Source organism: Canis aureus, chromosome 19 (genome assembly GCF_053574225.1).
Source record: "Canis aureus isolate CA01 chromosome 19, VMU_Caureus_v.1.0, whole genome shotgun sequence".
Classification (NCBI taxonomy): Eukaryota; Metazoa; Chordata; class Mammalia; order Carnivora; family Canidae; genus Canis; species Canis aureus.
The window spans coordinates 51,079,424-51,105,470 of NC_135629.1; the positions used below are offsets into that span (position 1 = coordinate 51,079,424).

The 26,047-nt window shown below is 57.4% G+C and overlaps 2 protein-coding genes across 8 annotated transcripts in view; one reads left to right on the top strand and one right to left on the bottom strand.

Annotated features, from left to right (window-relative positions):
* On the top strand, positions 1–18,489 carry ELAVL3 (ELAV like RNA binding protein 3). Of its 3 annotated transcripts, none has more exons than XM_077859863.1 (7): positions 1–413; positions 7,696–7,915; positions 8,247–8,350; positions 11,699–11,852; positions 11,943–12,168; positions 12,936–12,974; positions 14,803–18,489. In XM_077859863.1, the coding sequence occupies exons 1-7, from the start codon at positions 405–407 to the stop codon at positions 15,131–15,133; spliced, it is 1,083 nt and encodes a 360-aa protein (XP_077715989.1). In that variant the 5' UTR covers positions 1–404; the 3' UTR covers positions 15,134–18,489. The 3 variants fall into 3 exon arrangements, with proteins under 3 accessions (XP_077715989.1, XP_077715988.1, XP_077715987.1); XM_077859862.1 differs by having other exon boundaries at positions 7,699–7,915; positions 14,782–18,489; XM_077859861.1 differs by having other exon boundaries at positions 2–413; positions 14,782–18,489.
* Positions 18,373–26,047, bottom strand: part of PRKCSH (PRKCSH beta subunit of glucosidase II) — an 11,795-nt gene continuing 4,120 nt past the window's right edge. For 2 of the 5 annotated variants that reach the window (XM_077859852.1, XM_077859853.1), the window contains exons 7-18: positions 25,510–25,639; positions 22,941–23,025; positions 22,281–22,359; positions 21,539–21,625; positions 21,058–21,243; positions 20,887–20,986; positions 20,337–20,406; positions 19,976–20,065; positions 19,748–19,822; positions 19,565–19,664; positions 19,298–19,482; positions 18,373–19,195 (exon numbers count right to left, since the gene is read on the bottom strand). In XM_077859852.1, the coding sequence (XP_077715978.1) occupies positions 19,336–19,482; positions 19,565–19,664; positions 19,748–19,822; positions 19,976–20,065; positions 20,337–20,406; positions 20,887–20,986; positions 21,058–21,243; positions 21,539–21,625; positions 22,281–22,359; positions 22,941–23,025; positions 25,510–25,639 (1,149 nt within the window). In that variant the 3' untranslated portion in view covers positions 18,373–19,195; positions 19,298–19,335. The remainder of the gene's footprint in view (positions 19,196–19,297; positions 19,483–19,564; positions 19,665–19,747; positions 19,823–19,975; positions 20,066–20,336; positions 20,407–20,886; positions 20,987–21,057; positions 21,244–21,538; positions 21,626–22,280; positions 22,360–22,940; positions 23,026–25,509; positions 25,640–26,047) is intronic. The other 3 variants (XM_077859856.1, XM_077859854.1, XM_077859855.1) reach the window with 3 other exon arrangements.

The following is a 26,047-nucleotide window of genomic DNA, read 5'->3' on the forward strand; positions in this document are numbered from 1 at the left end:
GGGAGGGAGGGCGGGCGAGGGGAGCGGACTGAGCATCCAGGACAGGACAGGCCCGGCCGAGGGGCGGCGGCGAAAGACTGAGCGCCGCGATCTCTGTCAGGAAGCGCAACCTCCCCGGGCCCCGCGGGGCCGCGCAGGGGGCGTTCTCAATCCCGCGCCCGCTCCCTCTTTCCATCCCCTGCCGCCCGCAGGCCACCCCGGGGCCCGGCTATCCGCGCGCGCGTCCTCGGGCTCGGGCCCGTCCCCGGCCCTCGAGGGAGCCGCCGCCTTCATCTACACCTCTGCAGCGGCCGCGCCAGAGGCCGCCCGGGCAGGACCCCGGAGTGAGCATCGAGCGCCCCCCAAGGAGTGCACGACCCCCGGAGCCGCCCTCAACACGGACCGCGCCCGCCGGGCACACAAGAATGGTCACTGTAGGTATTCCCTTGTCGCTGAGATGAGATGGAACCTGGTTGGGGAGGGGTTAGGCACAGGCTCCGCGGAGATGGCGGGGGGGGGGGGTGGGGGGGTAGGACCAGGCCTAGCTAGGCCCCGGTGGGGGGGTAGGACCGAGCCTCGGGGCCTGAGAGTGGGCAGGGCCGCACCCAGAGTGCTGGGGGCGCATAGAGTCTGGCCTGAGAGGCCTTAGGGAGCCGAACTCCGATTCGGGGAGGCGTCCTACAGCGCCCTGGGGGCGGGATTGCCCCCTTCCAGCAGGCCTGATGGGGGAGGGGCCGCAGCAGCGGAGGATGCCTTCTCCATCCAGGCCCGGACCCCGCAGGCCGCCCAGGCAAACGCAGGGCCCCAATCACTGGTGCTGGGCCAGGACAAGGCGGCAAGCCGTCCCCGAGAACCCCGGGAAAGCGGGTGGCGTCGGATCGCGCGCCCTGGGCCGTGGCCGCGCCCGGGGAGCCGGGCGTCTCGTCCTCGAGCCCGTCGACCTTGCGGCAAGCGGGGAGGGGAGAGGAGGGGGCGCGCCCGGAGGCCCCGCGGGCCCGCCGCCGCTGCCGCCGCGTCCCTTTGTTTCTCGGAGCTTCTTAGCGGGCCGTAGCCTCGCGCGGGCGCCTCAGGCTTCGGGGAGGGGGAGGGGAGAGGAGGGCCCGCGGGGGGGCTTCCTGACTGCTGGGCCCCCGCCCCACGGGGGATGGGGTAAGGAGCTCGGGGATGTCCCCTAAGCCAGGTCCAGGCGCCCCACCCTGCCAGGGCTCTGGGCCTCGGGGTGACCTTGAGAGCGCCCGCCCGCCCGCGCCGCTCGCCCCACTCCCGGTGCTTTCAGCAGCCACCGAGCTGGTCAGCTCCCGAACCCGCGGCCACGCCCGGCCACGCCCTGTATAACCACGCCCCTGCCCCGCCCATCTGGACCCCGCCCCCTGGGGCCCCCAGGGCCCGGCCTCGCCCGAGCCCTCGGATTTCCACTCGGCAACCCGGGCGTATCCCGGGGGCGGGGCTGGCCAGTTCTAGCCCCACCCCGGCTCCACCCCCGCCCCCGCCGCGCGACTCCGCTCCCCGCGCCGCCGCGCGTCCTTTGTCTGGTCCCAGCGCCCAGGCCTCCTTCTTCCGTACTTACTGCCTTTCCGGTCTGTGTGTGTGCGCGTCTCTGTGCACTGTGTCTCTTTCTGGGCCTCTTCTTGGAGTGGGGGCAAGCACAGTGGGTGGAGGGATGCTCAGCGCTCCCTCCCTACAGGGGACCATGGGACCCGCCCACCTGGCTCGGAGAAAGGAGGCTGGAGAGGCCACGCTTCTCTGCTGTGTGACCTTAGGCCGGCTCCCTCCCCTCTCTGGGCCTCAGGCTGCCAATCCAGGTGCAGGAACGCGAGTGCAGCCTCCTGAGGACTCTCAGAACCCCCACAACAGCCCAACATCCATTCCTCTGATCTGTTCCTTCATTTGAAAGAGGGAAACTGATGCACAAAGGGGCAAGGGTGTGGTCAGAGGTCACACAAGGGCCTTGAAGCCCTGAAAGGCCTGGCTACTCCACTGGAGGGCACTCAGGCAGAGGTCCACCATGCGGACAGGCTGGGAGGAAGTGAGGGGATAAACTGAGACAGTGAGGGCCCTACATGGAGGGAGAAGGACCCAGAAGTGGGAGGCCTAGTTAGCACCACGTGGTGGCCCAGCCTCACTATGCATAGCCACTCAATGCCCTATTGTCGCCAGCATCCAGGCATCTACCACTGTGGCTGAGACCAAGGGGCACAGCTGGGGCCAAAGGGGTCAGACACAGGAGGATCTACATGGCAAGTGACTGTAGGTGTTCACTGCAAAATCCTTATGTCACGTGTGTGTGCAATGGTGCAAAAGAGTTGAAGAAACAGTGGCAGAGAAGGGGGGCAGACAGATGGGTTCAGAGGGCAGAAGAGGACAGAGAAACGGGGCGGGGGGGGGGGGGAGAAACAGAAAGAGAGATCCAGAGGAAGAGCTGGAGAGACTGGGAGGGAAGGTTCCATTGCCCCCAGTGGGTCTCTGCCTCTCCATCCTGGATCTACCCTCCTCCTCTCTGAATTCACCTCTTCACTCCTGACCTGGGACAGCCCTCCAAGGTCCCTGCGATCCCCGAGTCATCCCAGGCCACGCGTTTGCTGTGGGCTGGGGCAGGGCGGGTGTGGTCTCCACCAATCCGATCCCTATTAGCGGCTCAGCCGGCTGAGCTGCAGAGGAAACGCGACACTGATCCTGCTAAGCTCTGGCACAGATGGGAGGGAGATGGGGTGCTGGGGAGATTAGTAGGCTGGTTCTCAAGATCCCAATTACCTTTTAACCCCATCCAAGTTGAGGATTTTTGGGGTGGCTCTGTAGGCTCTGGGGTAGTCAGATCAGTAGTCAAACTTCATCATTACCACCGCCTCCCATCACTCCCCGGCAAATCTCAGGTCCCTCTGACCCTCAATTTCTCCATCTAAGAAGTGGAGAAGATGATCTCCAGCTTTCAGTGTGCTTGTGGGAAGTCAACGAAACCTTTGCACCTGCTCAGTGCCTGACACATAGTCGGGGTTCCAAAGCTGGAACTTGCTGTGTCCTGAAACAGTGGCTTGTGTACTGCTAATTATTGGGGGAGGGGGTTCCCATAGAAGACGTCATCAGCCAATCACAGAACTCTAGTTTGCTGAGCCCAGAAGGGAATTCAGAATCCATCTTTGTGTTAGGGAATCTCTGTGCCATATCCTTAGTGGAGGGACAGAGGCTTAGAGAGGCAGTATGAGTGTCGGAGGATACACAGTGAGGAAGGTGGAGCCAGGAGCCGGCATATGGTGGCACCCAGTAAACATTTGTTGAATTGAATGGGTAGACTCGGCCAACAGAGTGAGTTTAAATGTAGTCATGCCTGGGCTAGGTGTAGAGTTAGTGCTTGGTTTCACTTTGCTGTTGTTTTTACTATTATTAGCCTTTTTTGTTAGTAAAGTAGGTTCTGATGTCCAAGCTCCAGATCTGAATTCTTTTTTTCTTTTTTTTAAGATTTTATTTATTTATTCACGAGAGACACACAGAGAGAAGGCAGGGACATAGGCAGAGGGAGAAGCAGGCTCCCTGTGAGGAGCATGATGTGGGACTCGATCCCAGGACCCCAGGATCATGACCTGAGCCAAAGGCAGACGCTCAACCACTGAGCCACCAAGGGGTCCTCCGGATCTGATTTCTAGATACGCCATTTGCATGACACCCAACCTCGTGGAAATCCCCACCCCTTCACTGAGATTGTTACCTCTTCTGTTAAATGAAGAAAAGAGTCCCACAGTGTTCAATGTTGGAAGAATTGCCCGGAAATTTTCACATAAAGGATTTTGTCTGGCATATAACAGGCCACCCATACGTGGCCATTGGTGAAGTATGAATCTTATGAAACTGGATGCAGACCTGTAGTGTGCCTTACTGCTTTATCACAGGCGCCTGGGACAGACATTGCTAATCAACCCAGTGTGGGTTCCTGCTCAGTCTGGACGAGGCTTCAGAATAACTCTCCCGGAAGCCCCCAGACAGCCACTCTCAGCCAACTGGAGATGCAGGGGAGTTGACCCTCCATTGCCATCCTTTTGATAAGAGTAAACAGAAAGGAAACAGAGGCCCAGAGAAGAGCTAAGATCATCCCTGAGGACACACACCTATGAGGTGGCAAAGCTGCCCCCAGGCATTGGTGACTGTCTTTAAAACCAGCTCTGAAGTCCATCAGAGCCAGGTTTGAAATCGAATTCCCCATTCATATCCCTCGACGTCTGAGCTCAGTTGCCTCACTTATAAAATGGAGACTGTGTTGCTGTCTCTAAAGATGATTGGGAGTAATAAGTGAAATGATGCCTTTCCAGGCATCACTTCACACAGTGCCTGGCACACAGAAGATGTCAATGGAGCAGGACCAGTATTAATAGCAGTATTTACGAGGCAGGGATGACAGACATGACAAGCTGCTTCCTGTGATTGTGCCCATGGCAGACCTGATCCCGAATGCTTTGCAGCTGCACCCATATGTGACTTTAGATCCTTCCCTGGGGTCACTGTGCCAGTAACTTGGAGTTTGCCGCAAAGTGGAGCTGAGGCCCAGAAGCTTTGTGGAGCCTACCCGAGGACACACAGCTGAGAAATGTTAGAGCTAGCACTATTCTTCATTGGCAGTGAAAGTTGAAAATACAGACTGTAGACCAGAAAAACTCCTGTGCAAATCCCTGTCACGCCATTTATAACCTGCGTGACCGTTAGTAATTATTTATTTATTTATTTATTTATTTATAGAAGATTTTATTTATTCATTCATGAGAGACACAGAGAGAGAGAGAGAGAGAGAGAGAGAGAGAGGCAGTGACACAGGCAGAGGGAGAAGCAGGCTCCATACAGGGAGCCCGACGTGACACTCGATCCCAGGGACTCCAGGATCACGCCCTGAGCCAAAGGCAGGTGCTCAACCACTGAGCCACCCAGGGATCCCCAGTAATTTTTAAAACATTGCTGAACTTCGCTTTCCTCATCTGTTGTCTTAGCTCGGGCTGCTCTAACAAAATGCCATAAACTGGGAGACTTAAACAGCAGACATTTATTTCTCATAAATCTTCTTCTGGAAACTGGGAAGTCCAAGATCAAAGTAGCAGCCAATTTGGTTTCTAGTAAGGACTTGCCCCCTGTTTTGCAGGTGGATATCTTCTTGCTGTGTCCTCACATGGTGGAGAGAGAGATCATCTCTCTCCTGTCCCTTTTTGTAAGGACATGAATACCATTCTTTCGGGCTCCACCGTCATGACCTAATTACCTCCCAAAGATTCCACATCCAAATACCATCACATTGGGGATTAAGGTTGCCACATATAAATTTGAGGGGACACAGGCATTCAGTTCACAGCGTCTGTTAAGCAGAAAAAATTAAGAACTCTTTTCAGGGTGGTCGAGAATAAGGAAAAAAAACAACAACAACCTTTCCTGTAGAGGGCTTTGCACGGTGCCTGGCACACAGTATGTCCAATATTTGGGAACAAGTATGGTATTGTATTTTGGGTCAGGGATGGCTGAGATGAAGTGTACCTGCTGACACTTTCTAATTCTGTGGTCACAAAGATCTTGCTAATCAATCACAGTGATCTCTCCTGCTGAAACTGAATATGGCTTCTAATCCTTCCTAATTCATCCCTTTGTGAAAACCCTAGCAATCAATTTGATTTTTCAAGTGAGGGTAACCCATCTGCCAACAATGCCATAGGAGAAAACCTAAGGAAATGGCTGGGTACTTTACCTTCCCATGCCCATGACAGATAATCCCAGCTCTGTTTCCTGCTGAGCCCAGATGTGGCTTTAAAAGTCTTCTCTGTGTGGTCCTTATGTGTAAAATACATGTAGAATATTTTTGAAAATTGCTAAATACTTCTAAGAAAGCAGATCTTAGAAGTTCTCAACACAGGAAAAAAAATTATAACTATGTATGATGATGGATGTTAACTAGACTTATCATGAAGATAATTTTGCAATATATACAAATATTGAATCATTGTGTTATACACCTGAAACTAAATGTAACATTATATGTCAGTTGTTTTAAAAATAGATGTAAGAAATAAGTTAAATAAAATTCAACATCTAGGGGATCCCTGGGTGACTCAGTGGTTTAGCGCCTGCCTTCGGCCCAGGCCGTGATCCTGGAGTCCCGAGATCTGAGTCCCACATCGGGCTCCCTGCATGGAGCCTGCTTTTCCCTCTACCTGTGTTTCTGCCCCTCTGTGTGTGTGTGTCTCTCATGAATAAATAAATAAATAAATAAATAAATAAATAAATAAATAAATAATCTTTAAAAAAATTCAACATCTATTCTTTAAAAAAAATCTTGTTAGGATACTAGGAATAAAATTAAACATTCATAATATGAAAACCCACAGCAAAAGTCAAATTTAGCTGTGAAATATTTAAAGCATTTCCTTTAACATTATGAATATAAAGAAGCCATTACCACAATGTAACCCCTGCAATAAGACAAGAAAAATAAATAACAGGTATAGATTGGAGATAAATAAATAAAACTGTCATTATTTGCTGGTGTTATTATGTTAGTTATACATTTAAATAGCTCAAGGGCACCTGGCTGGCTCAGTCAGTAAAGCATGCAACTCTTGATATCAGGGTTGTGAGTTCAAGCCCCACATTGGGTGTAGAGATTACTTAAAAATAAAACATTTTTAAAAAGTAATAGGGACTTCTGGGTGGCTCAGTCAGTTGAGCACCTGACTCTTTTTTTTTTTTAATTTATTTTTTATTGGTGTTCAATTTACTAACATACAGAATAACCCCCAGTGCCCGTCACCCATTCACTCCCACCCCCCGCCCTCCTCCCCTTCTACCACCCCTAGTTCGTTTCCCAGAGTTAGCAGTCTTGAGCACCTGACTCTTGATTTCAGCTCAGGTTGTGATCTCAGCGTTGTGGGGGATTGAGCCCCGTGTCAGTTTTAGTGCTGAGGGTGAGAGGGACATCTCCTTGAGATTATCTCTTTCCCTCTCCCTCTGCCCCTCTTCTCTCCCTCTCTCTCAAATAAATGAAAAAATTTTTAAATAATAAAAATGAGGGACTCCTGGGTGGCTCAGCAGTTGAGCATCTGCCTTCAGCTGGGGACGTGATCCTGGAGTCTGGGGATCGAGTCCCATGTCGGGCTCCCTGCAGGGAACCTGCTTCTCCCTCTGCCGATGTCTCTGCCTCTCTCCCTGTGTCTCTCATGAATAAATAAATAAAATATTAAAAAATAAATTAAAAATAAATGAAAATGATAAAAAATAGCTCAGTGGAAAACCTGGGCATGGGAGGGTAATGAATGCCTAGTGGGAAAATTATGGATGAAGCAAAAGAAATACTAACACATTTGGGATAGGAATTACCTTTGGTGGCAGGAGGGCAGTATGTAGTCAGGGAGAAGCTTATGAGGACTTCAAAGCTAATAAAAATATTATATTTCTTATTCTGAAAACAAAAGTGTTCATTTTATTGTTCTAGAAATGCACAGATTGATTTTAGACAGGCAAACATAGCAAACAGATATATATGGCATCTATATATGGAATTTCTCACAGTAAAATCACATGTAAGGTGCTTGCCTAATGCTAGAGGAATGGTAGGGATTATTAGAATAATACTTGTCCTCTCTCCATGTTTAAGCCCATGTCAGACATGACTGATCCATCACCACTGAGCCCCTCCTCAATCCCACTGATTCCTGAGTAGGGACTGGGCCGTGAGCGGGTGTGGCCTGTTGTCTCCAGCAGATACTCGGGGCCATGGAGTCTCAGGTGGCGGGGGGCCCGGCCGGCCCGGCCCTGCCCAACGGGCCACTCCTTGGTACAAACGGAGCCACTGATGACAGCAAGACCAACCTCATCGTCAACTACCTGCCCCAGAACATGACCCAGGACGAGTTCAAGAGTCTCTTCGGCAGCATTGGTGACATTGAATCCTGCAAGTTGGTTCGAGATAAGATCACAGGTGTGGCTGCTGGCAGGTGGGGAGGGAGGAGACAGAGGTGGTAGTCTCAGGAGTACAGGTGTGATGGGGGCAAGTAGCACCCTGGGGGATCCGAGGTATAATGGGGAGACAGGTGTGATCTCTGGTGGGGTATCTCAGGGGTGATGGGGGCAAGCAGGACTCTGGGGGATTTGAGGTGTCCTAAGGACAGGGTAGTACTCAGAGGGGGGGGAACAGTAAGATGGGGATCTTAGTTCTCACAACCTTGAGCAATGGCAGTCAGCCTCTCAGGACTGGGTCTGGGAGGACACGGGTACGTGTGGGGAGGTCATCATCCTGGTCCTGCCCACAGGGCAGAGCCTCGGTTATGGGTTTGTGAACTACTCTGACCCCAACGATGCAGACAAAGCCATCAACACCCTCAACGGCCTCAAACTGCAGACGAAGACCATCAAGGTTAGTGCCCTCCTCATTTCTCTCTGCTGCCTGTCCCCCATTACTGCCCATCTACAACTATCCCCAATCTCCCTTATTACTGCCCACTTGGACTGCCCCCTTCACTGCCACTTAATGCCTACAGCCACCTCCCCTGCCACAAACCCCTTTTCCCACCCACCCATCTCCTCCATGGTTCATCCCCTCAGTGGTTCAAACTCTCCCCCAAGAATTCCTAGCTGGGCACCCAGGCCCAGACTCTTCCTCTCTGAAACTCAGTTTCCTCATTTGTCAGAGAATATCAGCATATCAGCTCCACATTCTCTGGTGGCTCAGGGAAGTAGCCATCCCATTGGCAGTAGAAGAGTGACCAGGGTCTGACGGGCAGTCCCCTTGCCTTTGTCATGGAAATGGAGGAGGGGTGGGGGCCCATCTGCCATCTGGAGCCTAATTAGGGTCTGGGAGGGCGGGATTAGGGGCGAGCCCCTCCCCCACCTTTGTGCAATGCCCCTCCCCCCACAACCTCCCCTCTCAGCAGCTGCAGCTGGGACTCTGCTAGCCCAGGTTCCCTGGGGGGGGTCGCCATGGAAACCCCCCTCTCTAGGTTTGCCTGGGGGTGTCTGGACTCCGCCCCACAAATCTGCTCTGGAACCTTGGGGGAGGCTACACTGGGGGTGCCCATCTGGCCCCAGTTGTCTCTGGGAAGTGAGGTGCAGGAATCTCTTCCTCTTATTCTGTGTGGTGGGGGAGGATGAGGTCATGACCTGATGAGTCTCTCTCCTTGGCCAACTAGACCCAGAAGCCCTGGGGCATGAGGGTGACAAATCCAGAGGCCATTATGCATGTGATGCAGTGAGCGTGTGTGTATGTGTGTGTGAGATACCCTGGGCTGTGAGCCATTGTGTTTGTGGGACACCGCAGCTATGTGTCTGTTGTCGCATGAGTCTGGCTGTTAGAGACTTCGAGTGTGTCACTGTGTGTCTGTAGGATGTGTTTATTTCACAGGTGCTTTGTGACACACTGGGACTCCAGCTGTGACCTGGTGGGCTGTGTGGGTGTGTCTGGCTGTGACAAGGTGTTTGTGTGGCAGACTGAAGTTGTGTGGGTGTGTCTACCTGTGCCCTATTCGGGATGGAACGGGTGTGACGTGGGCTTGTGCAGTGGTGACAGGTGTGTGGTTCTGCGACTCTTACTGTAATTACTGAAGACCCCCAGAGCTTCTGTGAATGTCTTAGCAGCCTTGAGTCACCGTTTTGCTGGTGCAGTCACCGGGGCTGTGCAGTGGGTGGCACAGTGTGGCCTCGTGTCTGTGTATGTGTCTGTGTGTCTGCCTGGGTGGCACTGTTGTATGGCTGGTCCCGACTGGGTGCTCTGGCAGATTTTGCCCTAGTCACGTCTGGCCGAGCGCACATCCAGGTGAGGGACCTGGGTCAGCCCCCATCATGTGCGGATGGAGAAGACCCCCGAAGCCCTACTCAGTGCCTCAAGTGACTTCTGACCCCAAACACCCACTCAGAAGCTCACACTTGCCTTCCCCTCACCCCTAACTTTGATTCATCAACAAACCCTCACCCCTCAAAACTCACAGCCTCACAGGCCAGAGTGGAAACCATCAAGTACATGGCTATGATTTTTAATTATTACTACAGGAAAAAGAGCAGCTGCGGTGTTTGTGTTTGTTTCCTGGAGGACCCCAGGTGCTCACAATTGCATTAATTAGAACCCCTCTACCTCCAGCCCATGAGGCTCTCACCCAGACCCACCCCTGGCCCCATTGACTCCTTTTGTTAGTTTTTTAATTACTCATCTCTAATGAAATGATATGCCCTCACAACTCACCACCCCAAACGAAAGCCAGACCCTTGACAATGACCCTTATCTACCTAGAGGTTAATTTAGAAAGAGACGGAGAATAGACCCTGGCAGAAATAGAGACGCTCATGCCCCAGCCCGGTGCCCCTGGAAGCTATAGGTCAACCTGTTAGCATCTGGGGGCCCCTCCAGACTGTGTTTCCAGGACACTGATAAGCACACAATGAGATGGGGTCACACAACTGGCTGCTCTGTAAATGGACTTTTCTTTCCCTCAGTTTACAATACTCGCCACTGTTTCGGGGAAATAAATATACACGTCCACCATTTTTTAAACAGCTGCAGAGAGTTTCATTGTTGGGCTGGACCATAATTAATGACACAAATCGAAAGATTATACTAAAACGTGTCCAATTCACGACTGAGAGAAGTGCTTGGAGAGAGTGACGGGGGCGGGTGGGTAGGGGCGGAGGACCAAATTCAGATGGGAGAGGACAGGGAGGACATTTGAGCTGAGACAAAAGAAGAGCGGAGAGGAAGGATGTTCCCGGCCGATGGGAACAACCAGAGCAAAGGCCTCGTGGCTGAAGTGTGCCTGGTGTGTTTGGGGAACACAGAGACTGGTGTGGCTGAAACAGAGCGATCTGGGCAGAGATGGGAGTGAGGGGGTGGGGTGATGGGCAGGTTGTGTGGGGCCTTGTGGGCTGTGAGAAGGACTTTTACTCTGGAGAAAGTGGGAGCCACAGAAGGTTCTGAGCCAAGGAAGGATGTGCCCTGACTCAGTTGCTCACAGGCGCCCTCTGGCAGCTGTAGAGGAAAGAGATGGGACGTTAGACTGGGGGGTGGGGACCGGGGGTACAGGCTGCTGTACTGGTCTGGGCGAGCGATAGTGGGAGGTGGGCCAGGGTGGGGCAGTGGAATTGGGAGTGTGTGGATTCCAAGTAATGAGGAAGGATCGGTGGTGGATTGGGTGTCCGTGTGAAAGACAGGCACTGGGGACAGTTACTGAACTGGGACAAGTTGGGAGCAGTTGGGAGCTGGGTGCAGCCTCACAGAGTGTGACCGCCTGTGAGACCTCGTGTGGCACCCAGAGGCAGGTGTCACACAGGCCCACACTAGAGTCGGACGTTTGGGAGTCATCAGCATGGAGCTGGTGGGTAAAGACCTGGGTGGCCCTGTGGGCCCCAATGTGGTCAGAAAGAAGGGCCACAGTCCTGGGCTCACCTTCCAAAGAAGCAGGAAATTTCATGTTGATGGAGTGTACGGCGTGAGCTCAGGGGCTGGGGGCTCGAGGTCCTGGGGAGACATCTGACCCGGGGGCCCAGCAACGGGTCTCCCCCACCACTTTATGCAGGCCGGGCCTCATTGTCGGCCAGGGCCACGTCCCCTCCCCCATGCCCTGGCCGGCACCACCCAGGGAGGTGACTTGAGAGATATTTGTTGAGGGACTAGATGAGGCGCCTCTGCAGCTCCCTGGTGGTCGGGACGTGGCCTCCCTCTCCCCATCTGTGAACCGGGTCCTCCCCTCACCTCTGCCCACCTGGGCCCCCACTCCAGGTGTCCTATGCCAGACCCAGTTCTGCATCCATCCGCGATGCTAACCTGTACGTCAGCGGACTCCCCAAGACCATGAGCCAGAAAGAAATGGAGCAGCTCTTCTCCCAGTACGGCCGCATCATCACTTCTCGCATCCTGGTGGACCAGGTCACAGGTAGGCTGCGCGGACGCTGCGCCTGGCAGGGCACTGGGCCGGGGAGGGGCGGGTGACGGGCCCTCGTGACGCGCCCTCACTCCCTGGCAGGTGTCTCTCGGGGCGTGGGGTTCATCCGCTTTGACAAGAGGATTGAGGCCGAGGAGGCCATCAAAGGACTGAATGGGCAGAAGCCGCTGGGAGCGGCCGAGCCCATCACGGTCAAGTTCGCCAACAACCCGAGTCAGAAGACTGGGCAGGCCCTGCTCACTCACCTCTACCAGTCGTCGGCCCGGCGCTACGCAGGCCCCCTGCACCACCAGACGCAGCGCTTCCGGTGAGCGCCCCGCCACCCAGCCCCGGGCACCGAGACCCCCACGCTGGGGGCCCCAGCCTTGCAAGCCACCCTCCCTGAACCCCGTTCCTCCAGGGCAGAGGGACCCTGGGAGGGGGTCCACACCGAGGGCAGCAGATGGGAAATGTGTGGGCCGGTCAGAGGCTGAGGCCAGGCCCTCGTACCCGGCAGGCCCTCAACGGACGGGCGCAGGGCACTAGGAGTGGCATTGTCGGTGTTGGGAGTTTTTAGAGTCAAAGAACAAAAAAAAGCGCTTTAGAGTCACCTGAAGGGGCTCCCCTCTGTCGGGGATGGGGCTCCAGCCGTCTGTGCCTCCTGGTGTCTAGACCATGAGCACGGAGCTCGTGTTGCCTGTAATTTACCAACAGGGACCCTGAGGCACAGAGAGGTGTTGTCACTCGCCAGGCCGGGCTCTGCCGAAAAGAGGCTTGAACCTTCCCTTCTGGGGCCCCGAGCCCCGCAGGGTGGGGGCAGGCGAGTGGGGCTGGGCAGGCTGGGATGGGGAGGACAGGACGCGGGCACAGGCCAGGCAGCGGCAGGGCAGGCGAGAGGCAGCGCCCGAGTGACCACGGTTCCGTGCCAGGCGGTGTCCAGCCGGGCGGGGAGCAGGCGGGTGGGGGCAGGGCTGGGCTGCTGGCCTGCTGGGTGGGGGCAGGGAGGGCAGGCCGGCCACCGGCCAGCGTCAGGCCAGCGTCACAGCTGGGGGTGTGCCCGGAGGCCACCGGTGACCACCCCTTTTGCTTCCACAGGCTGGATAATTTGCTCAACATGGCCTACGGAGTCAAGAGGTAACAGTGCCCCCGCCCCGCTGCCCCCAGCTCCCCACTGTCCCTCCTTGGACTCTTGCCCCAGTGGGCCCCCTCCCCACCGCCACCACCAGGACCGCCAGCTCAGCTGTGCGTCTGCCCCTTGCCCCGGAGTAGCGTGTCCATTTAGAGAATTAGGGGCTACGGAGCCTAGTGAATGCCTAGAAAGAGCTACTACAGAACTGGGCCCTGGGAGGGGCTGTCCGGGGGGACCCGCTCCAGCCCAGGGAAGGGTGAACCATGTTGCCTGGTCACACCCATGCCCCCTGGTTCCCACGCTAAGTCTGAGTTGCATCTGCCAACTGTTGATGGTCTTTGCTGAGGGTCACAGAATACCCCCCTTCTACCCCATAGTCCAGGATGGACCTTGAGGCTCGCACAACGTTGTCCACCTCCCCGACCCTGTGAAGGTCCCTGTGGGATTTTTGTTTTTGGGTTTTTTAAGATTTTATTTATTCATGAGAGACACAGAGAGAGAGAGGCAGAGATGCAGGCAGAGGGAGAAGCAGGCTCCCCATGGGGAACCCAGTGCAGGACTCGATCCCAGGACCCCGGGATCACGACCTGAGCCGAAGGCAGACAGTCAACCACTGAGCCACCCAGGCGTCCCTAGGTCCCTGTGTTTCTTGATCGTAAGCTGTTGAGCACACACTGAGTGCCGGCCGCTGGCCTCGGGCTCGGGGACCCAACAGGGCCCAGCCGGACTTGGTCTCTTCTTGCAGAGAAGAAACAGCATTGAGCACAGGGCTTGGCACACAGTGGGCGCTCAATAAGAGGTAGCCACTCTCATGATTATCGTTACTGTTATTAATTATCTCAGCCTAGTGGGGAAAGACACTTTTCCCCTGCAAGTGAACAGGGCTGTGAAGGGGGCCAGAGAGGGGGTGATGAGGACCCCGCAGAGACTCCTCACCTGTCCAAGGTGCCAGAGCCTGGGCAGAACCGGGCAGGAGGGAGCAAGCCGTTAGTCCTCAGTGGCCAAACTGACCGAGTCAGACTCTGGGGCTCCCTCTGAGCAAGCAAGCGAGGCCTTGGGAGTCAGGGAGGCCCCGAGGCACATGGGCAGAGCAGACCCTGCGTGTTCATTCATTCAGTGGTTGGTCAGTCAGTCAACAAACCCTCCCAAGTGCCTGCTGCGCTCAGAGCTCTTCTGAGCTGGAGCACCTTGGAGTGGATCATCCATATACAGCTTGAACAGGAAAAGTCTGGCAAGGGGCAGGGGCAGCAGCGGCCCAGTTACGAGGCAGAGACCTGGTAGTGGAGGGTGGTACTTGGCCAGCTGCACTCCCCTCCTGGCCCCGAGCACTGCCCTTCGGGCGGGCCTCTAGCCTGGAGGGGCGGCCAGGGGCCGGGGGTGGGGGGGGGTGGGGGGGAGCGCTGCTGAGGGCAGGGGCGGGGTGGGATCAGTGAGGGGAGGGCAGGAGTTGGTGGGAAAATGTGCCAAGGGAGGGGTTAGTGGTCAGGGGTGGGGAAGGGGCCAGGGTCAACTGGAGCCAGTGGGGTCAAAGCTTACGGGGTCAAGGGATAGACAGGGGCTCTCGGTAGGATTGTGGGTGAGGGCCCAGTGTTCAGGGGAGGTCAGAAGTCAGGCCAGGGCTACAGCTCAGGATGGAGATTGGGGGCCAGCATCTCAGAGCAGGTCACAGTTTCAGGTGGGGTCAAAGGTGGAGGTCATGAAACTGTCGTGGCGGGGAGCACGGCACAGCCAGCGGTCACAACGGTGTTGGGGGTCACGGGGGTCAGGGGTGTGCCGGGGGTCAGGGCAGAGCCCGCGTGACCCCCAAAGTAGTCCCCTGTCGCTCATCGCCAGGTTCTCGCCCATCGCCATCGACGGCATGAGCGGCCTCGCGGGTGTGGGCCTGTCCGGGGGCGCGGCGGGCGCTGGCTGGTGCATCTTCGTGTACAACCTGTCGCCGGAGGCGGACGAGAGCGTGCTGTGGCAGCTGTTCGGGCCTTTCGGGGCCGTCACCAACGTCAAGGTCATCCGCGACTTCACCACCAACAAGTGCAAGGGCTTCGGCTTCGTCACGATGACCAACTACGACGAAGCGGCCATGGCCATCGCCAGCCTCAACGGCTACCGCCTGGGCGAGCGCGTGCTGCAGGTGTCCTTCAAGACCAGCAAACAGCACAAGGCCTGAGCCGCCGCCGCCCTCCCCACCCTCCCCGGGCAGCAGAGAGAGAGAGAAAGAGAGAGAGAGGGGCCCCGAGAGAGACAGCGCAGGCCGACCACCGACGGCACGAGGGCCCCGCGTCCCTGCGGAAGCCACAGGGTGAGCACTTGGGGTGGGAGAGTCTGCAGGGAATGGGGGGTGCCTGGGGGTCCCCCACCCCGTCCTCCTGCCCCCACCCCAGGCTGGGCTGTTCACTCTCTCGTCTTGGTTTTGTTCACGGCGATGGTTTTTGTTTCTTTTTTCGGCTAAAAAGAAAGCAGAGACGTGCCCCCACCCCACCTTCAACCACCCTCCGCGGGATGGCTTTGCGGGGGCGCTGGGGGTGCCCTCCCAGACCCCCTTGTCCAGGCCTCCCCAACACCTAGATGAGCCTGAGGGGAGGGGGAACAGGTTTAAAAATCCCCAAAAAAGCAAAACGGAGGAGGGGTGTGGGCATTCCTGGCCCAGAGCCCCTGGATAGAGTGTGAGGAGCAGGGGGAGGGGCTGGAAACAGAAACAAAATGAAAAAAAAGGGGGGGGTGGGAGGGGAAGAAAAACTCTATTTTTGTAAAAAGGGAAAAAAGACCTCGTGGAGAATTTTTACTGGGGATTCTTGAACTTGAAAAAAAAAAAAACACAAAAAAAGACAAAAAAAAAAAAGAAAATATTTTGGCAGGTTATGTTTACCAACTGGGGCAGGGGCAGGGAGCAGGGCTTGGGGGCCGGGGGTCCACGGGGCCACACAGAGAAACACAGCCACGCGAAGACACGCGGGGGACACGTGCACACACACACACACACGCACACACACACCCCACAGGGACACACAGAAGCACGCACGGACAGACCCAGAGACACGCCCCGGACACACCTTCAGGAGCTCGTTGGCCAGACCCAGACAGGCAGACAAACACGTGGATAATCACAGGAGACTCGGAAGCGTGGGGCTACGCAAATGTGGCCACGGGCAGACATCATCGGGGGCTAAGGCGGCCGCAGGTGGCTGTGGAAGGCGAACATTTCCACGTGGACACGGGAGAGCGGAGACAGACACAACTGGACACACAAATGTAGACACCCAGTCCCGGAGAAACCAGAGCTACGATACCCAGGAGACACAGACACGCGCATGGCATCCCTTAGGCCCAGGGGAGAGGTGGTAGCCCAGACCCTGGCCCAGTCCACTTCCTCCAGCTAGGCTGCCCGGGGCTCCCCCGGACGCATGGCCCCCCTCAGCCCAGCTCCAGGTTCTCTGCTCTCTCCTGGCTCATCAGTGGTCCCTGCCGCCCACGAACACAGGCGTGCACACACAGCATCCATGCATCCAAACACACGATACCTCGTTTCACTTTTGGCATCATTGTGGGCTGGAGGCAGCCCCCGCCCCCCAACACTTGAGGCCAAAGGACCCCCTGTCCCCGGGGCTGAACCTCCCTGGGCCGAGGCACTGGCCCAGAGGCTGAGGGGGGAGGCTGGGCCCTGAGCCTTCCCCCTCCCCCCAAAGGCCTCCCCAGCAGGAAGTACCCGCTGTTCCCTGCAGGCCCCCCCCAACCTCCCCCTACCCCGGGGGTGGACAGGGCCCAGGGGCCCAGCCCCGAATTCCCTCCCCACCCCCTTGTCACCCCCTTTCAGTTTGTTGGGTTTTTCCGTCTTTCCAAACTCCTGAGGGCCATGGATGCAGCCCCCATCCTGAGGCCCAGCCCCGGCTTCTGTCTGGAAAGTCCAGACGCTTTCCATTCCCCTAGTTTTCATTCTTTGTAAAAAAAAAAAAGAAAAAAAAAGAAAAAAAAGAAAAGAAAAAAGAAAAGAAAAAGAAAGAAAAAATTTCCAACAGAAGCCGATGGCCGGAGCCCCTGGGAGCCCTCGCAGCCCCCCACCCCCCGCAGCGGGCCCAGTCAGAACTGAGAATTGCAAACCCCAGTTCAGCTTCAGTTGCCCTTCCTCCCGTGTCCCTGCGTTTGGTGTCCGGCCACGGCCCCATCGGACTGCCCAGCTCTCTCTCCCCCACCCCTCCCGGTGTTTGTTAGTAAACGTCTGTGGAGCTTCTGCTGCAAGGAACAAAAAGAAAAAAAAAATCAAAAAAGCGACAAAAACACACAAACAGAAGAGGAAAAAAAAAAGCGACAAAAAAAGGAAGAAAAAAAAAACACAGAAGAGATTTAAAAAAAAAAAAAAGGAAAAAAAAAGACATAAACTGGCACCAGTTAACTTTCTTGTACTTTTTTGCCGAATTTAGCTTCTTGTAGTTTTAACTTATTGCTATGTTAACTATTTATTCTTGTTGCCCTGTAAGGACATTTGTGTATATTTCTGTTCCTTCATCCAGTTTGCAAGTTTAAAGGAACCACGATGTTCTCTTTGTTTCTTTAAGTTTTGCTGAGACGTGGTTATGCCTAATTTATTTATAAAAGGGGAAGTGGAATCATTAAAGTAATAATAATTATTAATAACAGTAATGGTAGCCGAGCGGCGCCCGGGGGGCGTGTGCTCTGTGGGGCGTCCCCGCGGCCAGCGACGTCCGGGGTCTTAATGGGATTATTTTTGCTCGTCTTGAGAATTTTTTCAGTCCTCTTTAGCTGGTGAAAACCCTAGCTTGTTCTTGATACACGAACCTATTTATTCTTGTGGTTTTTAAAGTCCTTCCCAACCTCCCAGCACCCCTCCAGCAGGGCAGGCACCCCCAGCGGGTCCACCCCTCTCCCTCTGCTGTTTCTTGGGGCTCTCTCCCCTCCGCCCTCCGAGCGCAGGGACACGTGTGCACACGTGGGCAGCGTGCAGGGGGCGTCTGTGAGCAATAAGGGCTGGGTCTGTCCCCGACCCTGGGGCAGCCGGGCTCTGCAGAGGGGGCACCTCCCCACACCACCCCCCTCCCCACTGAGGCCTAGGCCCCTGACACCCCAAAGTCTGGGAGGGGACTTCTTTTTCTAAAACACAGAACTCAGCCCAGCCAGGCTCCCTCCCCAGAGGCCAGCCCCTCACCCCAGAGGCCAGGGGGCCTGGGGTCTTCCACAACCCTGGGGGGCAGGGGCAGGGCCCGTGGGATGGGGGCTCAGCCCCCTCCAGCCCTCCCTTCATCCTGTTATTTATTCAGAAGGTTTCAAATCACGACAGAGTCCATGTTGGAGGTGATAAAGAACTGTAAAAAAAAAAAAAAAAAAAAAAAAAAAAATCGAGAAAAAGACAAAAAAAAATCACAAAAACCCAAAACCCAACAAGAACACTTTGCGTTGCGTTTAGACTATTTATTACCGGGATTACAGGCCTGGCCGCGGTAACAGACTTTTACATGGAATTGTTTAATTATTTGTACTTTTCATGCCAGAAAATAAAAGTTCAGAATCTTACGGCCTCAGCTGTCTGTGTGCTGGCAGGTGGGGAGTGCTGGGAGTGTGTCACTGGTCCTGGCCGTGTGGCCACACCTAAGCCTGGCTCTCATCGGGAGCCCCCGCCCCTCCTCACTACACACACACACACATACACACGACTCAGGGTGGGTGAGAAACCAATGCAGGTGGAAGTGGCCCCGGGGGTCCATCTGCCCTGCGGCCCTGGGCTTACTCCAGGGCCCACCAGGCAGCTCAGATGTAGGCTCTGATGAGACCGCAACCCTGACGGGGGAGGTGGGTGCTGGACCTGCAGAGAGCCACCTCCCTGCATTCCACCCTCTGCCCATCCCACTCCTGAGGAAAGCAAAGTGGACAGCCTGGTTGGGGAGAGGGAATCGTGTTTATTGTTTTGAGGTCACAGGTCAAGTCACTCATCCCCACCAGGGAGGGAGGCAAACACCCTGGGCGGGGGGCGGGGGCGGGCGCCCAGGGGGTGCGGAACTCCTTTATTCCACCTTTGGAGACCACCGGGGCCTGGGAAGGCGGGCTGTGCCCTGCCCGGCCCCCCTGAGAGCAGGGCAGAGCTCCACATGGATCCTGCCCCCACCCCCTCCCCCCGCCCCCAATGCCAGGGTGAGGAGACTGGAGGGGCAGGCCTTGGTCCCCTGGCGGAGCGCTGGGTGGGCGGGTGGCACCGTTGGGGATGTTTCTGAGCCTTGAGGTTCTGGAACCAGAGAGAGACCAAATGAGAAAGACGGAGAGAGAGGCGGAGGGGTGAGGAGAGAAGAGGTGCCTGCCTAGCTCTTTTCTTTAGAGCGTGCTGTACCCCCAAAGTTGAGGTGGGCACCTCCGCACCCAGGAGGGCTAGAGCTCATCGTGGTCACCATCAGTGGGCAGTTCAGGTGGTGGCTCTGGGCAGGCGGCTGGTGTCATCAGCTCCATGAGGTACTCGCAGCGACTGGGCTCCGTGGTGCTGGTCACCACTGTCTCCTTTCCACACAGCAGGCGCACCTGGGGCAGGCAGGTGGGCGCTCAGGGGGGCTTGGGGGGGGCCTGGACCCCTGCCCCCAGCCCGCGCCCTGCCAGCACTCACGGTGGTGGAGCGGTTGGGGCCCTGCCAGCAGCCCGTGCCCTGCTCGTACTTCATGGCGCTGAACTTGTCGTGCTCGGGGCCAGCCCATGAGCCCCAGGTGCTGCAGGAGAGTGAGGTGCTTAGGAGGGGGGCTGGAGGGGACTGGGGAGCTGGGGGAAGGAAGTCTGGTCTACACCCACTCACCCGAGGCTGGTGGGGGAGCCGCCAAGTTTGGGCTTCTGAGAGACGAGCTTGAAGGGGCAAAGCCGGTAGATGTACCTGTCACAGGATGGGGATGGTGGGCAGGGGACATGGGACCCCAGCCTCCTCAAACTCCCCTGACTGCCCGTAAGCCCACCCCTTCACCCCCCGGCCTCGCCCAGGACCCCACAAGTCCACCCCACCCGCCCCGCTGGCCAGTGGGGGGCGCACTCGTTGGTGGTGAGCTCGTAGCACTGGCTGTACAGGTAGGCAAACTCTCCGTTGGGGCCAAAGTCAAAGGAAATCTCCTGCTCCAGGTTCCTGGAAGGGGAGGCCAAGCAGTTAAGGGGCAGCTGGGGACGCCACAGCCTCGTCGGGATCACATGGGGAGGCCCACTCCAGCAAGGGAGGGCCACCTGGGGGCTGGGCTCAGGCTCCTCGCTGTCTGGGGACCCTCCCTGCAGGAGCTGCCACCGCCTCAGCAGAGGTAGCCTCGGCAACTCCCCATTACCACCTCCTCTGGGGAGCTCGGGGCAGGCGGCTACATGGCAGGTGCAAACACGGCCTTGTGTGGCCAGACACCCCCCCTTACCTGATGGACTCCTCCATGTCCCTCAAGGACCGCTCAGCCTCCTCAAACTTGTTGCGGGCCTCCTGGGCGGCTGGAGGGGGTGGGCAATGTGGGAGGAGGTCAGAGGTGCCCCAAAGCCCCATCCAGGAAGACGGAGGGGGTGCCACGGACACACCCACTTCCCCCAGCTCACGGCCTGCTCCGAGTGAGGACTGGGCCCAGGAAGGCCCTGCAGGCCTCTAGTCCCAGGGCAGACCCCACTCGGCTGCCCAGGCTCTGAACTCCTGAGGGAGGAGGAGGGCCAGGGCTCTTGGGGCCTAGCTGGCTCCTCACCCCAGCCTGGGGTGGCACAAACAAGCGGCAGCCTGAGGCAGGAGGGCCCCTGGGGCTGACAAGGTTAGCGATGGTTTCTCCAGGCCCCAGACACCCCTTCCAGGGCGGCCCACACGCCCCAGGTTTGCTTGGGGCCAACGCAAGCCCATCTTGGGAGCCAAGTAAGGTCCATTCCACGGGCCAGGCACGGGAGCTTGGATTCGGGCAGGGTCCCCTCCCTCCCCGGGTTGGCGCGCACCATCAATGAAGGCCTGCGTCTGCTCATCATACGGCGGCATTTTGTCCTCTTCAGTGGGGCTGGCCGCAGGCTGCGGGGGCACCAGTGGGGGTGGGGCCTCCTGGGGGAGGGGTAGAGTCAGCAACTGACCCAGCCCCCACCCAGTCACTCCCTTCTCCTCCAAACACACACCTTGGGCTGCTCCCTTGGCACCTGGGAATCTTCTTCCTCCTCTTCCTCCTCTTCCTCCTCCGGCTCCTCTTCTTCCTCCTCCTCTTCCTCCTCTTCCACGGGTGGTGAGGGCACTGGAGGGTGCTCCTCCTTGGGCTCCGTCAGGTCAGGCTCTGACGGTGCAGGTGGGGGGCTGGTGGGTAGCACCTGGCGGGTGTGTGGGCAGCAGGTGCCGTGGGCTCCGTGGTCCACCCCCGCCTCCCCGGGGCTCAAGCCCAAGCTCACACCATCACCCAGTGGGCAGCCTCTGTCTCCGCCCCTTCCAAGGGGCCTGAAGGGAGGGACAGACAGCTGGCAGGGGGGGCCCTCCACAGAGGGTGCTTGGGTTACCCAGCTGGCCAGGGTGGCCCTGTGCCAGAACCAGAGGCAGTTCCTTTGTGAGGCATTTGGGAGAGGGAAGGCTGGGAGGGGGGACTGCCTCTCTTCTCCTCCCCCGACTGACCTCAGACCGGTATTTGTCCCTGATGGCAGCCCAGAGGCGGTCAGAGAAGGCAGTGGCGTCGGCGTGCACGTCTCCCCCAAGGAGGGCCTGTGTACATGTTGGGGGTGGTGTCAGGATTGGGGCCTCCATGTGCCCCGCTGTGTGCCAGGCACGGATGTGCCCTGACCACCCATGACCAGGCCCAGAAGGGGGCAGCACAGGCCTGTGGGAACAAGGAGGGGGCCCAGAGGAGGGGCGCAGGCAGGGGTCAGCAGCCAGGGAGAGAAAGTGAGAGACACAGAGGGAGAAAGAGCTAGAGGGCACTGCAACCAGAGGTCGCTGGGCGCTTGGGAAGAGGTGGAGGCCCAGGCAGGACAGGGAAGAGGCCAGCAGCAGGGATCCGGACTGGTGAGGACAGGAGGCCAAGACCCACACCGAAGGATGAAGGACGGAGGATGGTGGGGCGAGGGTTGGGGGGACGAAGGGGAGCTGCATCTGGGGCCCGGTGGGCAGGAAATCTGGCGCTTTCCTAACCAGATGCCTCCGTGGCACCTGTGCGCTGCCACTGGGTCCCCAAGGGCAGGGAGGAGAGCCGGGCTGTTACCCTCTGGCCTCACCCAGGCAAAGCCAAGTGGCGTCAGCCATGCCGGGCTTCCCAGCAACCCTGGGAGCAGTCCATAACCAGCCTGGCCCCGCTGCCTGGCCCTACCGTCACCCTGGGGCAATGCCCTCTCCAAGTCCCGGGGCAAGAAGGATGGGGTACCTGAGCTTCCCCTTCAGAGAGAACCCCATCACCATCGGTGTCCAGCTCCGGATGGGTCTGCAGCTCGGTGACTGAGACCCTGCAGGGGCACGGGCAGAGGCCCAGAGAGGTAAGGCCCACTGGCTCAGGGGCCCGCTACTCCCCTTCCCCGTTCTGCCCCAGAACTTATTTTAGGACCTCAAAGGGACAGGCATAGAAGTTGGGAGAAGTGAGCTCTGGGGTTGGGGTTGGAGTAGGGCCCAGTCTCGTCTCCTACCCAGTCCTGAAGACCCCACAGCCCTCAAGGGTCTCAGAAGAGACAGAGACCCCATGTTCCCACAGCCCACCCTGCCCTCAGCCATTAGCCTGGGCCAGCCAGCAAGGGCAGGGCCACGGTGGCACTGAAAGGGGTCTGGCTGTTGTCAAAGTGACCCAGGCCACAGAATGGGCTTAGGAAAAGTAATGGGGCCCCCCAGCTACCTCACCTGGCTCCTTGGTGTTGCGGGGGTGGTTTCCCTCATCTACCCTCAGATTTTTCTTTACACTTGAGTAAGCAGAGGCTTGTCCAGAATTGGTTTAGGACTAGCTAAGGACTCACGCCAGGGAGGTGGGGCTCAGGCACAGGATAGCGGGAGGTGGGAGGAGGGAACCCCAGGCCCAGGGCAGGACAGACAGACTCACGCTCCATCCTTATCGTCGTCCAGCTCCTGGAAAGCACTGGCTGCCAGCTCCTGTTCCCGCTGGGCCTTGGAGGCAGCCTGCTGCTCTGTGGAAGAGCCAGCTCCATCACCCGCCACCCTGAGGCCTGCCCTGCCCCGACACCCCGTGTGGCCCACTGTGTGCGAGACCCTACACTGGGTGCCATGTTGGGCCAGTGTAGAGCACAGTCCGGGGATGGGAGCCAGGGGACGCCAAAGGCCGGCCAGGGTAGGGGCCAAGGCAGAGTCGAGAAGTGCCAGATAGTGGGGAGACTGAAGCGGGGAGTTAAGAGATTTTGCAAGCATGGGGGCTGGGCTCAAGAACACCCTAGGACTTTGGGTCTGAATAAGCAAGGGGCTGGCAAACGCCATGCCAGGGTGGGCGGGACATCACGCATACGTCGGCCACGTCCAGGAGGCCCCCATGAGAAGCAGCCCATGTACCCCATATGGGCCCGCTCTCTGACACAAGGGTCAGGATGGAGACTGGAGTCTGGTGTGGCCAAGTCAGGAAGGCTTCCTGGGGGGCTCTGGGGAGTCCCAGGAAAAGAGAAAGCCAGCCGCACATGAGAGGGAACTGGGCTATGGCCAGCAGGGAGAGGCCTGCAGCTGTGCCTCTGCTCTGACGGTGCCTCCTCTACTGGCCTCATCCCCACCTAGTCTGGCTGGAGGGGACAGCAGCTCCGGTGACCAAGCTCAGAGCGTACCCCGGACCTCAGCTCAGCCATCTACGATGGGGTAAGTGGGGCTTCCTCTGCCACGCTGCGGCTCAGCCCGGGGATCCCACAGAGCCCCAGCAGAGCAAGCCGGCACTGTAACCTCTCACAGACAAGGGCGTGAGGCTGGCTGGCTGCAGGGACCTGCCCAAGGTCACCCAGCTGGCGAAGGGCAGAGCCGGGGCAGAGCCACAGAAAGGTTTAGGTCAGCCTCCACCGGGATGAACAGAGAGACTTTCCAGCACCGGAGAGGAAGGCAGAGCTTGGGGCGGCTGTTTGAGTAGCAGAGCGAGTGTGATTCTAGGTGGAGGGAAGGTACCAGCTGGACACCACCCGGGAAAGAGGGGACATAACAAAGCCCGGGGTCTCTGAAGAGCAACAGAGGGTGGAAGCCAGAGTCTGAGGGCAGAAACAGCCTCTGCGGAGGGAAGGAGAAAGGGAGTCTACAGGTGCCACTGGGATTCTGGACTGGAGGCGCCTCTGCTCACCTGCCCCAGGGCCACAAAGCTCCAGTCTGCTTTCAGGGAGTATCCAGAAGCTGCCCACTTCTCTCTACCTCTGTACCCCCTACCCTGGTCCCAGCCCATCGCTTGCCTGGACCAATGTGGTCCGCTCCTCCCTGGTTTCCTGGCTTCTGTTCCGCCTCTGCTCAGAATCCTCTATGGCTTCTACCTCACTTGCGGTGAAAGCCTAAGTCCTCCCCGTGATCCCCAACGCCTGCCTTTGTCTCCACCACGACACGCATACTCCCTCTGTCCAGCCACACGGCAGTTAGCTGCTCCTTAAAAACCAGACATGATGCGGCCTCAGGGCCTCTGCACCTGTGCCTTCTGCCGGCTCACTCGTCCTTCAGCAGGCAGGGGCTCTCTCCGTCTCGATCAGTGCTAAGCTAGTGGCACCTAGGGTGTGCAGCCACTCCATATACACTGGGTGACCTACTGGATTACGGATTCTGAGAAACGAGGGCAGAGAGAGGAAGGGACAGAGAATGCAGCAGGTGCCCAGGGAGACGGAAAAGACCAGCAGTGCAGACTCAGAGACGGGCTGCCCACAGCTCCTGGTTACCAGCCCATCACCAGGGCCATGTTTCCCAAATCCTGCAATGCTTGGTCCTTTAGCTAGTCTGGAGTGGGTTTCTGCCCCACCTCGCCCTTCTAGCCTGCTGCCCCAGGGTGACCCCCACTGGACAGACTGAGGCCGAAGGCCAAGGCTTCCGACTTCCCAGAATGCACGTATAACCTGCCAAGGGCAAGACAATGCTGGAAGGAGCACAAAAACCATCTTCAACCAACCAAAGTGATACTAACTGCCAAGGCAAAGAGCAATTCGGGAAGATAAAAGAACTTGGAAGCACCTGGCAAATTTGGACATCTGATCTGATGAGAATTTGTGAGACAAGGGAGAGAAAAATCAAAGCCCCAGGTGGAGAGAATGGGAGAGCCCCCCCACCTCATAACTACGCTATGACCCTGGCAGGGGCTGTCCCCTTATAGAGGCTGGACCAGAAATCACGCAGCCTGTGCTCACACCTGAGCTTCCACTGCCTGACAGGTTGGAGGGACCTCCAGCCTTTGCTCTGGATTCAGGGGATCCCCCAATGGTTCTGTCCCCACGTGGCTGGCAGGAAGAAGAGCCGCTCCTCTCAAGAGAGAAAAAAAAAAAATCACTTCTGCTAGACTGAAAATTATTCCTCCAAACGACTTCTGAATACAATGACCGACGCACAGGGCAAGACAACTAGGTGCGTGGGGGTGCTGAGGTGCTGTGATCAAAAGTCAGGAGACATAGGAGCCAACAGGTCATGAGCGAGGCTCCCGGGGCCACCCCGTGACGTACCTTCCCACCGCTTCTGGTGCTGGTCTTTGGCCTCCTTCTCGGGCTTCTCAGCCTCCTCCTTCACCATTCGCAGCATCTCTACCTGGTCCTCCAGGGACTTCTTCCCGGCTTGTAGCTCAGTGAGCTTTTCCTGGGTGGGCAAGAGACCAGATGCCACTTCTCCTTCTGCCTCTACGCTACAGAGTGGCCGCCAGGTGACCTCTCCAAAACACACAACCCCCTGGGTCTCCCCCTCCCTGGGGTTCCCCAGAGGTCACTAGAGGGAACCCTGAACACCTCGATGTAGCCCCCACAAGGTCCTGCATAACCAGGATCACCTCGCCAGCCCCATCTGTGCCACACCTCTCTTAACCTGTAGGCTCCAACTACCCCAACATTTAGGTCCCCAAACGCTCTGCCTCCAGTTCGTCACACGTGGTTTCTCTTTTTCTAGAATACTCTGCATGGCTAACTCTGAATTATTCTAAGATCTGAGTTAAGATAGAGGCCTTCTCCAGAAGCCGTCCCTGCTGCCTGCCCCCACAACAGGTAGGGGAAG